This window comes from Phasianus colchicus, chromosome 5, assembly GCF_987193195.1.
Source record: "Phasianus colchicus chromosome 5, bPhaCol1.hap1.1, whole genome shotgun sequence".
NCBI classification, from domain to species: domain Eukaryota; kingdom Metazoa; phylum Chordata; class Aves; order Galliformes; family Phasianidae; genus Phasianus; species Phasianus colchicus.
In genome coordinates this window covers 55,813,889-55,833,399 of record NC_143440.1, presented here as the reverse complement: position 1 = coordinate 55,833,399, position 19,511 = coordinate 55,813,889, and the positions used below count along the sequence as shown (strand labels likewise).

Here is a 19,511-nt window from a genome sequence, read left to right as displayed (position 1 = left end):
AATGCAATGCCTGCCCTAATTCAGCTCCAACACAAACGCTGTTGTCTTGGCTGTAAGCAACTTGATGTAACAAGTTCGTTGTTAATGCCATGCCTGTGCTTGTAGCTACATGTTGTTCTGCTATAGGAACTCTTCCCCTTCTTCTCATGATACTCTACAGCATGTACCAGGCTTAGTGCAAAGCTGAGTGCCTGCTATGACAGAGGTTACAGTCATATCATCACTTTCTTTCTTCCCCATTGCCCAAGTTTCAGACTTCACTTCACCAACCAGAAACCTGAGGTCTGTGGGCTCTGCAGTTGTCCTTGGAATCCTGAAGACAAAGTACTTCAAAATACTGATGAAATCTCATCTCCTTTTCCCAAAGGAACAATTCTCAAACACTGACTATGCTTCCTTTAACCACAAGCTTCTACGTGTGTTTTTCTACTGCTAATGGCCTATGGAGTAAAAGTGAAGGAAATAGAGTCCTGTGGGTATAAAATTCATAGCTTGCTCACAAAGTATTTGCTAGTGTCATAGCAGCAGAAAACAAAGCAGTGCTTGGCCTCTGTCTCAGTTACTATAAGTTTAAACAATTTTTAAACCAGGTGTATTTAAAAACTGAACTTTATTTAGCCAAGTGCGTATACAGCTTGATAGATTTGTCAAGTTATATGATGAGAAAGGTACAAGTGATAAAAAAAAGTTCTCATTTGCAGCCATGCAGCATGGGAAGGTTTCTCTCTCAGCCTTAGCACGAGTACAGCAGGATTTTGTACGTTTCTCCTTATTTCTTCTTTCTTGAATAAGAGGCATCAGCATCCTGGAATGAGAATACATTGTCAGCATTTCCCCTCCTTGTACTGTATTGGTGTCCTTCACTCACAGCATTACTTTGCCTGAGCCACCCTGTAACCATGGGCAGCTGCAACTTAAGGCTTCCTGCCTTCGCAATCTATGTGCCAACGTTAGTGTTCCATTTCCTGATTTTTGAATGCTTCAGCTTCTTACTGCATACTAAGTTCAAGAACACAGCAAGAAATGTACCATCTACCAAGTAGTGCTGCAAGATCAAAACACTGCATTGTACATCTGTCTTCTGGGAATTGAATGAGGGAAGAGACCTGACGCAGAGCCATACTGCGTAACATGCTTTGGGGAGGTGCTCCGATTGCATGTCTGATAGAGAAACTAGACAAAACTCACAGAGAGTCTGTCAACAGTCTTAATTTCAAACTGCATTAAGTAATTTGTGCTGACGACTTACAGCTCAGCCCTGCATTGCTGCTGAGTGTGAACTCGTGGCCTGTGTGACAAAGATTAGAGGCAAGACCTCTGGCACTACAAGATGTGCTGACTTCACTGCTCTGCGATGTGACGGTGCTGCAGTAATTCTAGAGTACCGGGCACACAGCTATGAAGCCAAGCCTGGCATCAGCTGCCAGGGAAGTGAGGAGGAGGAAAAGAAACGGATCCAAAATTGCAATCCCAGCATTCCTGCAGCTAAAGAGTCTGTCAGCAGAGTAAAAAAAAACAACAAGCGGGGGAGAGAGGAATAAACTTACCACTCCGCTCTTAAAGTTCTGTATTCTCCTCTTGCCCATTCTGTTCATCAGCCACCAGGCCCAGGTGGGCGCGTACTGCCAGAGGTAGCAGACTGCCAGGTAGGGGTGGTCGCTGATCCAGGCCTCCTTCAGGTCATTGGCTGTGCTCACCAGTGTGAGCCGGACGCAGCGCTCGGTTGGCATCTTGTGGGACTGGTCACCGCTGTTCTCTATCGACTGGAGGACAGAGAGAGGGCAGGAATTAAAACTGGACTTGTGGTTGTGGCTGACAGAGGGAGAGTAAGGTCTGAGCTCTGTGCAGCAGATGTGCTCTTCTTAATTTCTGCAGTGTGCAAATGAGGAATAACCCATCTCTCCCTGCTAATCCACTGGCTTTCTGTGTGGGAACACTTACCGCCTTCCTTTAGATTAAATAAAGTATCTTTTTAATTAATACCTCATTAATAGTTCAAAGAAAAATATTTTAAAATGCCTCAAAAATCTATTCTGCTTTGGCATGAAATTACACTGAAGGAGACATATCAGGACAAATTACCCATTCTGCAGCTGAAGGCTTTGAGAGATGCAAGCTTTCCTGTTCCCAGCTGCCTACCCCATTATACATTACAAGTTAATCTGTAATCAAATTAGTATGAGGACATGTCCTCCATTAACTTAAAACTTCCTGCCAGCTTGCTGCTCTGTGTGCAGTTATCTCAAGAGAAGAGCAATAGACCTCTTCAGTGGCAGTGATGTTTTGTTTGATGTCTTCTCCACAGGTATCCCATAGTGAAAATAAGCTGCAGCTCTGTGAATTCATACACATCTCATTCCAGCAGTCGTGGACTGCTCTATCACTTTGTTCTTCTGTTTCCTGGAGCAAAAGCTATTCTAGCTTAGATTCGGTCTTCCTCCTGGGTCCTCTGCCATGCTGAAATCTAAGGAATTTGTTTTGCAACATTTCCAGACTGCTGGAAAAGTACATTTTTTCTTTCATGAAAGTATGCAGTTTTGTAAGCCAAAATTCCTTTCAGAACTTGATTTAACAATGGGAGAACTTCTTTCTCCCCGTCTTACTTGTGGGTTATCCTGAGCTTTGAATTAACTGAATTTATGACATTACCAATATAAATCATGGCATCAACTTCTGCCAGCTATTCTGCGAGACAGCCTTTATTAAAAACAACTGAGCAATTGGGAGGTTTTGCTATTTGTCCTTGAACAACCACTAACAGGAAAAGCATGCATGCCTCACATCAGCTGACCCCAGCAGCTTTGCCAACACTTGCACCAGAGTCAGCCAAACAGAGGAGTTGTGAGTAGGGCAAACAGAAAGCTACCTGTGCTGAAACAACACTGCTCAGCACTGTAGCATGATATCTAGGAAACAGAGGCCTTTTCCCCAGAACTGCAGCAGGGCAGCTGTATGGTTAATTTACAAGATGTGGATTGTGTGTGTTGGAAGAGAGAAGGCATAACAACTCTCCAACTTTATTTTCATTTTATATGGACTTAACACCATGAAGCATTACATGACAACACATGGCTTTGCATTAACCAAAGCATTTCTTGGTAAGAAAAGGGAGGTTGGTGTTTGCTAGGGGAAACAAAAGAAAACAAAAATCACAAAAGGTTCACTTTTGCCTGTAGCAAAAGTTGGATTTACCATAATAGAATTTCAAGTCCTTACCTTGTCAAGTTTCTCCGTAAAGACATTTTGTATAATCTTGGACTGCACAGGTCCTGGGCATATGTTGATAATGCTTATGTCAGGGTAGTCTGTCAGCTCCGTCCGAAGAGAATTAAAAAAACCCTGGAAGAAAAGACTGTCGTGTGACTACATTTTTAAAATTGATTTCTGTAATCCCTACTATTTTGACTATTAGTCCTATCCAGCTTGGGAAGAGGGCTGTCTGGCCCGAGCTCTTATCCAAAATGCACTGTAGGAAAAACATCAATCAGATGTCCTCCTGTGGTGACGCCAAACACAACAACTGGAGCAATATAGTTGCAATATTCGAATTGCACACCCATTGCACACCCATGCATGCTTACAACCAAGAACCGTCCATATATGCTCTGATTTCCCAATGACTCGTGGCTGATTCCAGCTCACAGATTGCATGTAGGCTCTGCAACTACATTCTGTGAAAACGCTGACCACACCTGTTAACTTACAAGCACCTACAGGCTCCATGTTAGATCTTCAAAGCAAATTATCTAAGATGTGTCGCTTCTGGAGGACTAATTCTAACACTAAAGATGTTTGTATGTCTGGAAGCCTGCTTCTGGACAGATCAGGAAGCCTCTCAGATCTGCCAAGGATTCAGATGACTTTGATTAAAAACCTGGAGTACTCCTCCATCCCTATACACACCTTCAGCCACAGCATCAACACTGCTGGCTGGGCTTCACCCATTGCTCTTGGCTGATGCTGCAGCCCACAGCTGTGCTTTTCACAGCCCCTCCTTTCCTCAAGGGATCCTGGGGACACTTATCTCAGAAGAGCACCAATTTGTGCAGTTCCATCACAGAAGCTGTGCAGCCAAGCTAAGTCAAAAGTAACATGCCAAAGAGCACTGGACCTTAAAGGGGAGAAGGTGGCAGTGTGTCAAGTTGGTGAGGACAGCCAGTTTGATCACGAGTGCTTTGTATGCTGTTTACTGCACCAATGACTACAAGCCCGGGCACTCATACAAAGACACCCTAAACAGTAAGCTGTGCAACCATAGTCCCTGCCATATGCAGTAGTCGGTTTCTCCATTAATACTGAATTGCAGGAGCAGCATTTAGAGCTCTTCCAGCCCTCACTCCCTTATCACTCCATGGGGACTTGGGATCAGGTCACTGGGGGGCTCCAGGGATATGAATTCTACCCAGAAACGGGCACAACCCAGAAGAGGTCAGCTCTGCAACTTCAGACAGCTTCCCGCAGAGGGCTCTGGCACACTCCTTCAGACTGCTGCTTCCCTCCAAGCATTTTACAAAGAAAGCCTTGTTGCCTTGAACAAATTGCAAGGTAACAAAAGCTGAGCATTGGTCCAGTGAGCCGGAGTTATCCTTGAAGATCCCGTCTAGACATCAGCCAAGCACAGGGCTGCTGAGGCTTTTTTCAGTGTTGTTTGAGTAGTGGGGTCAATGTCAGTGCTATTTATTGCAACCAAGGGCTTCAGACTCCACAAACACAAAATCCACGTAGCCAGAGAAGCCAGCAAGATGCAGTTTGTACTGTGACCACCCTGCTATCCCCCTCCATTTAAAGGGCTTTCTGTGACCCCTCCCTCCCTCCCAATGCAGTTTTTACACTGCAGAAGAGGTGCAGCCTGCACAGAGCACACAGTGACTGGCACTTACTCAGGGGGAATTCAACAGACCTTCGTGAAGAAGGCAGCTCTAGCACAAGGAGCTGGATGAAGCTGCAGCAGGTCACAGAATCACAGAAGAGACCTCTGGAGATTGAGTCCAACCTCAATGCTAATGCAGGTTCCCTATAGCAGGCTGCACTAGGGTCTGTAGGACAGGAACTGCTTCAAACCATGGGCCTTTTCAGCTTAGTAACCATATCCTAGAAGATGCTGCAAAAGGCAATGCTGAAATGACTTCTACTAAGACAGAAATGTACCCATAGCTCTAGACTGGTAAGAGACTCTCAGGGTGAGTCTAATTTCAGAATCTACATTGCAAACCATTTGCAATTAGTATTTGCAGGACTACTGCAAAAGAAACAAGAGAGGAGGTCTGGGGTCTGGCCTGGTTGTTGAGCAGAAGTAGAAATATCAAAGATAAAAACAAGGTAACTGAACTGCTTATAACTAATCCAGACATTTTAGTAAACTATTTCCTATTAATCTTCTTCCACATTCTTAATCTCCACATGAAATTCGAAGTTTGAGAACTTTTAAAGCAACAAATGAATTCCCCTGCAACTAACTAGCTGTGCTTATTCCAACAGCACCACAGCCAAAAGATCATTCAAGTGAAAGAACATTTTCAAATAAAGGAGCGTAAGTGAACAGAGTCCATGCTTCTGCACATTGTGTTCTTCTAATTTAAATCTACCAGACTTAAGTCAAGGCTGGCCTCTAATGGGCAATTTCATCACTGGCACCGAAATCAAGAGTAGCTCTCTCCCTGTCATTAGCTGAAAGTTTTCTATGAGCTGAGACCTGTTGCTGTCTTTTACATCCTCATTCTTACAAGTGCCTCGTGGCTTTGCAATGTCAGCCACTTTTTCCACGTCTGCTGTTGGTGGTCAAACTGTCAAAAAGATATTGATCCAATAGGCTGAGCAGAGTTCTGTACTCTGTTCGTGTGCATAATCCCAGCAGGGAGCAGGAACGTGCCAGCTTTTTTGTTATTAAAATCATCTCCAAGTACAGCTGAACTTTGGCTTTCTGAGATCAAAGCATACATTAGCAAGAAGTCAAACAGTGGTGAAAGACAAATACGTCTAAATAAATTTGCTAGTTAAACAAATGATTCCGCAATGATAGAGGCAGCCTCTTTTCCCTGCAGACATTTTTCTCAGCTCTTCTATGTTTTTCTGCATGAGTGAAATGGCTTTCAGAAACCTTTCCAAGCAAAACTGAAAATTCAGTGTTACGTGGAAGAGAGTAGGACCTCCTTCCTAAGACACGATGAGCTGCCAGCTCTTCACAGCACAGAAAGATTCAAAGCTACTGGGAAGATTCCTTCAGATCTTTCCAAGATCAGGGATTGGTCTTTCTCTTGTTAGTCTGCTTTACCCATCACTGCTCTCACTTTACTGACCTCAGGATTTCCTATAGTCTTTCTATAGTTTTCCCTCCCTGACTGAGCTGTGTCTTCAAGCACAATATTCTTGCACCACACTCCAAGATACGTGCACAAGGACTTTGCTCAGCTCAGCACCTTTTGCACACAGTGAGTGTGATGGAGTGGAAGAGAAAAAAGGCAAACCCTTCTCCTACATTATCCACTGCTGCACATGCAGTTCAGAAGAACTGCTGTAAGTTTCTGTGCGGGTTTTTTTTGCTAAAAACAAAGCAGATTCTCTAACAATGAACTGCCAGTGCTGTTAGCTGAAGAAGGACTTGAAGTTCAATTCAAAGCAATTTTAAAGGCTACCCAACTAGAAACTAGAGAAAGAGTGCACCTGTTGGTCTTTCACACAACAAGACTTAATAAAGGTCAGAATATGACTTACCTGCAGAGCATGTTTGCTGGCACAGTACCCTGAGGCAAGAGGAGCACCCATGATCCCCATCACACTGCTCACAGTCACAATCTTTCCCCTTCTCCTTTCGATCATGTGATTCAGAACATGTTTTGTCAAAGAGATCGTGCCTAGGTAGTTCAGTTCCATTATAGCACTGAAGACATCCAGGTTTGTATCCACAAACAGAGAGCGTTGGGAACGTCCACCATTGTTGACCAAAACATCAATCTCAGAAAAAATAAAGTGATAAATAAATACAGCATGTTTTCTTTAGTATTTCTCCTTCCTCAGGCAATTGCTAATTGACTGTTCCCTTCCCTCCTGCCTCCTCAGGACAGGACACTACTCTTTTGTATTGAGGACTGGCTGCTTTAGAGCAGGGACAACAAAACAGAACAGTGTTTGATACCAACTCCTAGTATAGGAACAGTGGCAGCTGGAAGCCAAGAAGATTAAAGAACAGAAGAAACAAATCTGGTACCAAACACCTCACTGTGACACCTAAGTACCCGTGGACTAAGGTGTAGCTTGAAGCTTTGCCAACCATATGTAGTATTAGTCAGATCTGACTGCCATTGTCTGAACTTGCAGTTCAAAAGACCACACCAAACAAGGCAAGCACTTGTGCCTGATGTCCAGTTTTGTTCCATTACCCAAATTACATGCATTATAAAACTTACAAAATCAAAGTCCTGACCTTCATACACAATTTTAAGACTAGAATAGATAGATGAGGCTTGCTCCATTTGGTCAGGAAATACAGTGACATCAAGCAAGTTAATTTTTAATTCTTGGTAACAACCAGTGATTACTTGTTATTTGCTGTGTCTCTGTGAAGCTGCTAAAACCCAGAAGCAAGCAATGGAAGGGATGGGAATTTAGGTATTACTTGTCATGTTCAATAATGAAACTTAAGCAAGAATGTAAGCATCAGTAAATGAAGTGAAATACAGACATACATGCAGCGATAAGAGAGGAGGAGATAGAAAAACTGAGCCCCAGGAACACTCCTCACCTTGCCAAAATGCTTCAAAACACTGTTAGTGGCAGCTTCATGAGAGCTTCTGTCAGTCAAGTCAAGACGCAGAACAAGGATATCTTTATCACTCAAGTTGCTGATCTCTAAAAACAATCACAAAGTAAACAGGAACCAGTAAGGGTGCTGATACAACTGTGATAAGTGTGTTTTAAAACAGTCGTTTTCACTAAAAAGACACCAAGAAACCATGACGTTAAGATGGAAATCGAATGCTTTCTTTGTCCTCATTTTGATATCCACACAGAATCCATTTTTAATCCATTCCTATCAAGTCTTTTTTCTTATCATTATGTTTTTGCTTGTAAAAAGCTTGACTTTATTAAATATGTTTGTGTATTGCAATATAGACAATGCAACTCTCCAAATAAATTGCAGTGGTTGGAAGCAATGCATTATGTGATTATTATTGGCAGCCTTAACATCTTCCTTGTAAGTAAACTGCTCAACCATGTCTTCCCCCTCTAACAGGAACAGAATAGTTGAGGTCAAAGCCAGAACCTGTATACATGAGCTAGTTTACTGCAAAGGGAAGAAGGAGAATGATTCATGGGAATCCCTTCTAGCTTGGGATATTCTCTAAGAAGTTTTCTGTTTAACTGTTAGTTTTCAAAGCATCCACCTCCTGGAATAAAAGTCACTTGTCATCAACTTCAAGTCATTATGCTGAGTGTTTCCACCACTGCCTCTTCAGAACAACTGACCTTTTCCATAGAAAGCATTTCTAGAGCAGCAATGTGCTACCCTGGGGCTTTGGGCATTTGACTCACAAAAATAAAATCTTCAGTGTTAATCTCCCATTTTTTAAACTAGATTTTTTAAAGAATTACTTTATTTATACAGATTTAGTAGTGCTACTTTTGTTTCTAAATTGATTCCTAGCCACAATTACATACACCTGCTCCCCTTTAACTGCTGTGCTCTTTAAACATAGAGCTTTTCATTACTGCTTGCATATGTAGGTCAGGTTGAACTTTGTCTCTACAGTGATGCACAGATGAGGTGACTGAAATCCATAGCTTGCCTCTGTTCAAAGGTCACCAGTATTTAGGCAACTGGATATTATATACTCATTTCTCTGGTTTAAAGCTACTGTATTTCAGTGTACAGCTCCCTTCAAGACCTCTCCTCTCCATGCATTTTACTTTCATTACAGACAGCAGTAAAATCCTGGTAGGTTAAACTACACCTCTGCTTCACGCTCCCACAAGCAGATTTGCACAAGCAAAGCCTACTGAGACAGGCCATGGGGCTGGAGCACCTCTCCTATGGAGAGAGCAAGAGAGCTGGGGCTGTTCAGTTTGGAGAAGAGAAAGCAGCAGACCTCACTGCAGTCTTCCAGTACCTAAAGGGGCAGCAGGAAAGCTGGGGAGCAACTCTTCATTGGGGAGCAACAGGACAAGGGGGAATGACTTTAAACTAAGAGTGTAGATAAAGATTTAACATTAGGATTAAATTCTTCATGATGAAGGTGGTGAAGCACTGCAACAGGCTGCCCAGAGAAGCCCCAACCCTGGCAGCACTCATGGCCAGGCTGGATGGGGTTTTGGGCCCAGGTTCCTCCTTTTAAGGGCATTTGAGAGAAAACAAATTCCAGTAATACTGGTGAAATTCAACTTGTTGTAGAGAATGCTGCAGGAAAATACAAGTCCTCTTAGAAAAATCCTTTCAGTTACACAAATTGTTTTCCTCCTGCAGAGGTGCAATGAAGCGTGGAGCTGGCATGTGCATGACAGCAGGTATTACCTGTAACCTTTACACAACTTTCCTTCTCTTTTACCTTCAGCATTTAAGCAGTGCAGAATGCATAAACATATCACAGGGTGGTGTCTGAATTCTGAACAAGATAAATGTGCTTTGTTCTGACATCAATATGTCAATTATCTAGTTAAGTTATTGCTATGCATAGCACCTACTGCAGGCATGTTAAAGCCTATTAGCTCCAATTATGCCATAGAATTCAACCAAATTCAAGTTGCTGTTAGGCATTACAACTCATGCTACTTAAGCCTTACAGGACACCCTTGAACTCAATTACAAAAAGAAAATACAAGGAGGTAGAAGCAGGCACAAGCTGCCCTGAGTATCTGCTTTACATGGCATTTTGTAGCAAGAGGGCTGCAGGGGCAGCCTCTGGAAGCAGAATCCAGAAGTTAGTTAAGCAGGAGCTGTTAGGTCAGAGCCAGCTCCAGCTGGCTCCACAAGCAACCTGCTGCTGGCCAGAGCCATGAGCAACAGTGGCTCTGCCTCTGGAAAAGCAGATTTAGAACAAGAAAAAACTGCTTTGCAGCTGGGAGAGAAGAGTGAGAAATGAGAAACACCCCTGGGTTGTGGGCACCAACGTCAGGGCAGAAGGAGTGCAGAAGATGCTCCAGGTGTGGAGCAGCAGCTCCCTGCAGCCTACAAGCACAGTGTGGAGCAGATCTCCACCAGCAGCCATGGAGGAGCCCAAGGTGCAGCAGTGGATGTGGCCTGGAGGAAATGGCAGCCCATGGAGCCCCTGCAGGAACAGCCTCAGGCCAGAACTGCAGTCCATGGAGGAGTCCATCCAAGCATGCAGAGATGGAATCAGGAAGGCTGAAACTCAGATGTAGTCAAAGCTGGTGAGAAAAGCAAAAGGCAAAAAGGACTTCTACAGGTATAGCAGCAAGAAAAGGAGGACCAAAAGACAGTGAGATCACCACTCAGTATAGAGATGGGAATGAAGTGATGAAGGACACAGGAAAACATGAAATACTCACGTTGTGTTTTCTGCCCGAATTTTACTGCCAAGATCTCTCTGTTCTCCCACACTCCAGAGGCTAGCCTCTGGGGAAAATACCAGCATCAAAGGAAGACCAAGCCAGGACAAACTAGAGACACCAACAGGTTGATACATGCATTCAAAAGCTACAAGAACCGACCAGCATCACCACAGTGGTACTGATCTTTAGACAAGGTCTCCAGTGACTGAAAAAAAACAAGTGTGTCAGAACCCTAACCTCAGTCCTTGGGAAAATTATATGGCAACTCCCCCTAAAACAATCTCCAAATGTATAAAAGACAAGAAGACTACTAACTGCCAACATAGATATACCATGGATGTAGACTGCCCAACAACTTAATTGCCTTTTGTGATGACAATTGGCTCTATAGACAAAAGGGAGAGCAGCAGATGTTTACTATCTAGGCTACATAGCTTTCTATGCTGTCGTCCATAACATCTTTCTAACAACATTAGAGAAATGAGGGGTCTACATGAGTTGACAACAGTGTAAACAAACACCAGGCTGAAGAAACCAACCACTCAAAGTTAAAGTGATGATCACTTCTAAGAGGTATCTCTCCATGGACAGTATCTTTCAGTACCTTCTTCATTAATAACCCAGATGATGGAATGAAACATGGGTTTTCAGCAAATTTTGAGATACTGCGAAGTTCAAAGGAGCAGTTGATATGCTGCAGGGCAGGATTGCCTTTCAGAGGCATCTTAACAAGCTGTAATAATGGTCTGACAAACCTCATTAAGCTCAACAAAATCAAATGAAAAATTCTGCACCTGGGACTGAATAGTGTTATGCAGCATTGCAAGCCAACATCCAAATGGTTGGGTATCGGATCCCCAAACAAGACTTAAGATCTTGATGAAAGTCAGAAATAAATGCTACTGGGCTGCAAACAAATACTGAGAAACTGTGGCACAGGGCCACCAAGATAGCTAGAGAAGCCAGCATATATGATAGTTAAGGAAAGGGATAGAAGGTTGAGTTTAGAGAGAAGGTAAGAGCGCAAGGGGGCTTCTTACTGAGGAGTTTCATGTATTCCTACCAACCCTCCCATTTGAATTTTTGCCATTATCACCACTTAGCCACACAAATCCCCCTTGCTCCCTTTTAAATATATCTATTGAAGTGACAGCTTTTTTGAGGCATCAGAAAATGGAAATAAGGAGTAGTGCACTTCTGAAAGATCACTATCAGATTTTCAGAGTAGAAATGCTTAACATTTGTTCCTCAGGATACACAGGAGATATTCTTTTCTGCATCTTGATCAGCTCATCCACATGAATCAGCAGATTACACTCAGGGAACTGTGTATGGAGCTGACTATGAGCTCCAGTGTGTTGGGAATGATGGTAGCAGTGCTGGAATGTTGCAAAATTTGTGCCAAGCGATTCACACAACCATATGCAAGTTTGTCAGGACCTACAGAACCAATGAGGCTGAAGGTGCCAGTTCCCTGGATCGTGTCATTACTGGTGACAAGATGTGGTATCACCACTACGAGCCAGAGTCAAAACAGCAGTCCATGGAGATAGGAAAGGGTGATCCTTCTGGATTTCCTGAAACTCAGACAAACCATCAACTCCAGCCAGCACATCATCACACTGACTAAGCTGAAGGTTTAAACTTCCAGAGTTAGGCCAGAGAAGATGACATCCTTTCTCCTGCAACATGAGGAGATAGAGCCATATACCAGTTTGAAGACTGTGAAGCATACTGCCAGTCTTGCCTGGACTGTCCTACCACACCCACCATATAGTTCAGATTTGGCAACTTCCATCTTCCATCTGTTTGTGTTGATGAAAGACAGACTGCATGGGCAACACGCACTCCCAACACCATCACAGCAGCTGTGAAACAGGGGGTCACCTCAGATTTGTACAAGCACAGCATACAGGCTCTTGTTCATCACTGACAAAAATGCAGAGATAATGGTAGTGACTACGTTGGAAAACAGCATTTTGTAAGTGAGAACCTGCTCTATCAAACAGTGTTATTGTGCTCTCTGCATATGTTGTAGTTTCACAGAAATAACAAGGAGGCATTACTTGCAAAGTGACCTACACAGAATGATACCCCTTCATATGCTTCCTTCCCCATTATATTTTTTTAGTATCTTATAACACGGAATTAATAGTGAGATTCTGACCTGACACCAGCTCTTGAACACACTCAAACCACATGCCTGAGTTACGTATAAACTTTACTTTTATCATGAAATCTATTCCCATGCTTGTGGGTTACTATTTCTGTAGCAACTCCACCACAGTAAGAGTGGAACTGGCCACATGAGGCAAGAACTTATACTTACGCAGGCATTTCTTTTTCACTCTTTCCAGCTCATCCTCTCTTCTTGCTGAGATAGCAAGCAAAGCTCCTATCTTTGATAGCTGGTAAGCCAATTCTTCTCCAATTCCACTTGAAGCTCCTGTCACCCAGACAACCTTGCCACGCAGCTCATTTTCTGTCAGAAGAACCAGGACAGAAGTTCACACATTGCTAATGTTAGAATAAACATGAGTCACTGCAGAGATACAATCTGATACTGTTTGTAAGACCTGTGCTCAACTTTATTGGCTGTTACAAAATCTTGAGTTCTTTATTTTTTGGTCACATGTAGTTGTGAAATTGTTCAATGCTGTTCTGCTGCCACTTGAACTTTGTTCCAAGGCTAATCTGAACAAACACAGATTATCTACCTGATGGAAGGTATTTGATTGCATTTCTGCTGGATAGGATTTCCACAGACCTGATCAAAATGAGGTTCAGAGGAAAAAGGGAAATTCTTGGAAAGGACAGAAAATTGTTACTACATTGCAAATCCAAACAAAAGGCTGAGCAAACGTTTCCTAATAAATGTCCTACCTCAAAAATGTTCCTGAGGAATTGCTTACAGAATCACAGAATTGGCAGGGCTGGAAGGGACCTCAAGGATCATGAATCTCCACCCCCCCTGCCACATGCAGGGCCACCAACCATCCCACCTAATGCTAGACCAGGCTGCCCAGGGCCCCATCCAACCTGGCCTTGAACACCTCCAGGGATGGGGCATCCACAGCCTCTCTGGGCAGCCTGTTCCAGTACCTCACCACTCTCTCTGTAAAGAATTTCCCCCTGACGTCCAACCTAAATCTCCCTTCCCTCAGCTTAAAACCATTTCCCCTTGTCCTGCTGTTATCTACCCTTTCAAAGAGTTGATTCCCCTCCTGCTTGTAGGCTCCCTTTAGGTACTGAAAGGCTGCAATGAGGTCACCCCACAGCCTTCTTTTCTCCAGGTTGAACAAGCCCAGCTCCCTCAGCCTGTCCTCATAGGGGAGGTGCTCCAGTCCCCTGATAATCTTTGTGGCCCTCCTCTGGACCCTCTCCAACAGCTCCCTGTCTTTCTTGTACTGGGGGCTCCAGACCTGGACGCAGTATTCCAGATGGGGCCTCACAAGAGCAGAGTAGAGGGGAACAATCACCTCTCTGTCCCTGCTGGCCACCCCTCTCTTGATGGAGCCCAGGATACCATTTGCCTTCCGAGCCACAAGGGCACACTGCTGGCTCATGTTAAGCTTTTCATCTACCAAGACCCCCAGGTCCTTCTCCACAGGGCTGCTCTCAAGGACCTCTCCTTCCAGTCTGTAGGGATGCCTGGGATTCCTCCGGCCCAAGTGCAAAACTCTGCACTTTGCCATGTTGAACCTCATCAGGTTCACCCGGGCCCACCTTTCCAGCCTCTCGAGGTCCCTCTGAATGGCATCCCGTCCTTAAAGAAGCAAGTTCTCTGATCGTAGAAGGCTGATCAAAACAAACAGAATGGTGTTCATCCTTGTTTTGCATCTGATGCAGGTTAATTCTTGCATTGGTCAGAGTGCAGTACACTGAATTCCTAAAGTGTGAGCTCACATATTAATTTCCTGTGTGCTTTCCATACTTGCCCAGGTATGTTTGTTAAACCTCTAGTAAAAGTAGTTCCTTACTGTTCCTCCTCTTACTGTTCCCCCTTGTTTGCAGTCATTCCCTCACCCCAATCCAAGATAGACTTGCAACTTGTGAAAGAGTTTAGCATTTCAGGGATATATCCAAAAACAAATAAAATAGATGGACAAAAAGCAATCACTTAATTCCAGAACACGGTCTAAGCAATAATATCAGAGCACCTTCAGCACATATTGACTAAAACTTGCATATTTTTCAAGATCAGTCTTAGTGAACATCTGACTCAAGTACACAGAAGGCTGCTGAGCAGAGCTCTCCCTTCTATTTACCAGATACACACAGAGCATTCAAACAATTCCGAGCCAACACCAAGAAGGATTTTACGTTACAATTCTAACAGTAGAGCCAAATTCACTTCCTGGGACTTAAAGCCTATTTGATTCTCAAAATAGCCAGAACAGCATTTTTGAGCTCACTGAACCTTAACCACTCCTCAGTTTAGTGGAAACCCCCCCCTTTTTTTCCCCCACTAAAGCCAGTGACTGTGACAACTTTTACTTCCTGCTTCTCTCTGCACTGAACTGTCTCAAATTCCTACTTTGAGTCTTCATGACAAAAACCCCAGGAAGAGATGAGCACCAAAATCTTCCCATCTGGCTGGAAGAGCAGACAGCATTCAAGACTATCCGATCTCAACTCGGGTTTGCAGTACTGGCAGCAGGCATTATTTTTCTATTTCTTTGTTTTCTTTTTTCTTTAAGCTGACTGTATGTTAGCCAAAGAATAAATCTTTCCTTTTGTTTAAAAAAATTACCTTTCCAAAGGAGAGATGTATTCTAAGGTTATGAACATGGGAGGTGGAAAGAGATGTCACTGAAGTCATAGGAATAACTTTAATAATTGTATCAGAAGGCTGCTGCCTCTAATGCTTATTTACACAGTCTTCCTACAGTTTCATTTCAATACATTCCCAATTCCTTAAATTAACCACAAGAAACACAGGGGTTCATAGCAGATTAATTTTTTTTGTTGGCAAAAAACCTGTGGAAACAAGTATTACGTGAAGAAAAGAGCACATGGACATGCCTTCATCCCTGTTTATTACACTCATCTCCTTTTGCTACTGCAAACAAATTCACTTCTTCCTATCACACAGTTCCCCCATTCTCAAACTGTCCTGGGCAGCTTCACTGAAGTTGTTCAGGATCTTCTTCTGTGGACAGAATAATTAACTGAGATAAGAAAAGTTTTCCACTGGTTTCTCAGTGCTGATAGCTACCAAGCACTGGAGTTAATGTAATTTAAGATCTAGCTCATAAGGTGCATCAAAAGCGAGATGGTTCTAGAATAAATGACCTGTTGATACTGCAAATAGGCTTAAAAATTAACTGTGCCAAATTGAAAAATAAAAGGAGATCATGCTCTTACTAACCATTAACTACTGTGTTACAAGGCATAAGAAACAAGTGGTTGAACAAAGTAGTAGCACGTGTCTTACAGGACGTGCTTCTGTTGTTCAGCTCTATTTGGGAGGTTTTCCATCACTTTAAAGTGCCTATCACACAAAGCTGCCACTCTGTTTCATTCATGAAAACATTTGGGATGGAGAAGTTTTAAGTAGAACATCCCCTGTGCCCATAAAGAATCATGATATTACGCTTAACTTAAAGTTTAAGGAGTAGGTTTTCACATATGTACACATTTGTGCATAAAAGGATCCAACTACACTGACTGTGAAAAACACAATGTTCAGAGTGGCTGCTGATCTGCTAATGAGGCACAACACAGAAAGTCACCCCGTAACCCTTATCTCCTGATCACACAAATATTTACATCTTGGGAAATAATCCAACATCTGTCAATGACAAAATCCAGATGCTTCCCTATAGAAGTGAATCAATGGAATGAAACCAGTCTTACTTAGGTATAATTACAGCTCTTTGTAATTACAGTTCACTGGATAAAGAAACATCTTTGCCAGTATTTGTCCCTTTTGTTTCCCTCACTGAGGGGACATGACCAGCACTGCGGTGCCACTATCCCATATGTGCCTGGCAGAGCTATCAGCAAAATGCCACTGAAATGCTACCATCTCAGCTACGTGTTGCAGCTGATGACAAGCACCAGAGGCAAAACACAACCCATCTCTTTGCAAAGTAAAGCAGCTTACATTTATAAAATTCTGACTGATTCTCCTCAACAAGTTGAAACAGCCCCATCAGAAAACGTCTACATTGTTCCTAATGTGGGACTATTTAAAAGGTTTCAAAGCTCCCAATGAGACTGAAGGCTACCTTCAAATAGTGGTCAGGTGCTGGAACAGGCGGTCACCATCTCTGGAGGTGTGTTCAAGAAATGTGTAGATGTAGATTAGTGGGGAAATATTGGTGATGGGTGGATGTTTAGACCCAGGGATCTTGGAGGTCTTTTCCAACCTTGGGGATTCTGTGATTCTATGAATACATCTACCTGAGAGCTCCTAGATATCCATGTGCATCACATAGAACCTGACAGCAAAACCTCTGCAAAACAGCTTGTGTTTGGAGAGATCTCTCGTTTATCTGCCCTGAGTCTTTCCATGTACTCTGCGAAGATCACACACACAGATGTGATTTTTTAATATAGTTTTCCTATAGTAAGGGAACTACCTGATGGACTTAATATAAAACTTTGTATACACAAAGAGTTACAGAAGACTGCACACATTTCGTGTTCTTAGTGCTGTATGTTACTTGTGCACATTTTTCTGTTCTCCACTATATAGACTTCTACAGCAAGCTTTGACAGAAAGTAGAAGACAGAACTGCCTCAACAAATCTGGGGCCAAAACCAACAGTCTCAACACTCTCAAACCCAACTCCACAGGGAAACGATCTCACGTTATCCCACTTCTTCTGTACAACCTGAAGATGGCCTCCATCTTTGCTTCCAGTTTGTTGTGCATCCCCTTGGTTGTCACAAAAAACAGAACGGCCAGGGTTGGAAGGGACCTCAAGGATCATGAATCTCCAAAAAAAACAGTCCCACATTCACATTTCAAACATCTTTCTTGCCAAACTCTCGATAGAGTTTGCCCTGCGCTTTTCTCAATCCCTTCCCAATGCCAGCCTTCACCTGCACCACCATTCTCAGATGAACGACTGCCTCAAACTCAAGCCTTCAACCCTCCGTTCCCCCAGACTCGTTTTCTTGATGCTGCTTCTCCCTGCCTCGATCCACCATACAGTTTCATTTCACACACAGGACAGCTTACAATGTTTTCTGCCCCATTCCCTTTCAGACCAGCTTCTCCATCCCACCAGTCAATGCAAGAGGATGCTGTACAGTGACTGACAGCTCCGGCTATGTTTTCAACTCATCTATCCAAATCCAGAGTTCACAGCATCCCAGATTGGGCTGCTGGCTAAGCTAAGGTGAAATATTTCAAAATTTATAGCTCATCTGATCAAAAGCCTTTGTTAAGCAAGTAAAAAATAGAGTTTTTACAGATCATTACTTGTCTGGAAGTGGGCAAAACTACAGATAGATTAGAAGGCCAACCTAAGAGTTGAAAATCCTGTCTGGTAGCTTTCTAGAGTCTTCATACCCACAGGTGACAAAGGCTGCTCCTGTCTTGGCCGCGGCCAGGAGCCGAGGCAGTGTCGCATCCCCTCTCCTTACGGACCTTCCTTTGCTGCAGCCTCCCGAGCAACGTGCTCGCTCAGCAGAACTGTTTGTTACCCCAGAACCGGACGTATGACCGGAAAAGATGCAAAACAATAGTTCTGGGGCAAGCCCAGTCCCCGCAAAGTTACTTCAGGTTACAGCTTTATTCAACGCGTCCCTCCGCAGCCGCCCCGAGGGGCAGCGCACGCCTCGCGGATCAAGGGCCGAGAATTCTGTTTTCGGGGTGATTTTTGTCGTTCTTCAGACAAACCCGCGGGGCAGCGGCGGTCAGGTTCGCGGAGCCGAGGTGACTTCAGCCCCAGCTCCCGAGGAAACCTCTCAGCCCCGCGCACCGCCGCGCCCCGTCCCCTCACAGAATCCCAGCCCCGGGATCACCGCCACCGCCGCCACCCGACCCCGCCGCCTCCCTCCTAGCGGCCGGGGGCTGCAGGCACAGCTTTACCTGGCTTCTTCCCCCGCCACTCCGCCCACAGCACCGTGAGGTCGCCGTCGGCGCGCAGCCATCGCAGCAGCTGCAGCAGCAGCGCCAGCAGGGCGCCGCCCGCCAGCAGCGCGCACAGCCCGCAGCCCCACGACATGGCCGCCACCCCCCGCCGCCCGCTGCGCGCCTTTATAAGGACCTCGGCCAGGCGGGAGCCGCCCCTGCTACCCGCAGCCAGCGCCGGCCTCCCCTTCCCCGCCTCTCGCCTCCCATTTCACCCGCTTTCCCCCTCCAGGCTGCGGTGGGCGGCTCCGCTCTGCTCTCCCTGGGGACGTGGCCCGCGCTCCCGGTTGGGGCCGGTTGGTAACGGCCCCGCGCTTGGCGCAGTCAAGGCTACGGCGATAAGCGCCGCGTTTGTGGGGCAGAGGTCACGCATGTGACGGGGTGAAGGTTGCTTCCTGGAAGCGGGGCCCTCTTTACCCCAACGTGCCCTCGAGGGGAGCAGAGCTCGTGAACACACATCTTCAGGACTTCTGTGCTTAGAGATCAAAACCCGGAGCTCAACGCGAATTGAGTCTCAGGGGACACCGCCATCCCTCTGCTCCTCGGCCACCCTGCGGCTCCTGTCATGGAGCATGTGCAGCACCACGGCCATCCCCACCCGCACCTGGCAGCTGATGTCATCTGTCTGGGTAGTGAAAGAGATGGGTTTGAAGGCTGGACTGTCATTAAGTGGATAAAGAATTGGCTGGAGGGTCGCAGCCAGAGGGCTGTGATCAGTGGTCCAGGTGGAGGCCAGTCACAAGTGGTGTCTTGCTGAGGTCTGCCTTGGGACTGGTGCTCTTCCAACACCTTTATCAATGACAAAGATTGAGGACTCGAATGCACTCTCAGCAAGTTTACTGATGAAACCAAGCTAAACGGTGCAGTTGATAGATCAGAATGAAGGGATGCCAACCAGGGGGATGTAGACAGGCTTGAG

General features: G+C 44.7%; 1 protein-coding gene across 1 annotated transcript; it reads right to left on the bottom strand.

Moving 5' to 3' along the window:
- Window positions 1–591: 591 nt before the first annotated feature.
- On the bottom strand, window positions 592–18,721 carry DHRS7 (dehydrogenase/reductase 7). The gene is made up of 7 exons (XM_031605339.2): window positions 18,551–18,721; window positions 12,833–12,985; window positions 7,739–7,845; window positions 6,712–6,951; window positions 3,217–3,339; window positions 1,548–1,763; window positions 592–805 (listed from the first exon to the last, which is right to left on the bottom strand). The coding sequence occupies exons 1-7, from the start codon at window positions 18,684–18,686 to the stop codon at window positions 770–772; spliced, it is 1,011 nt and encodes a 336-aa protein (XP_031461199.2). The 5' UTR covers window positions 18,687–18,721; the 3' UTR covers window positions 592–769.
- Window positions 18,722–19,511: the final 790 nt, after the last annotated feature.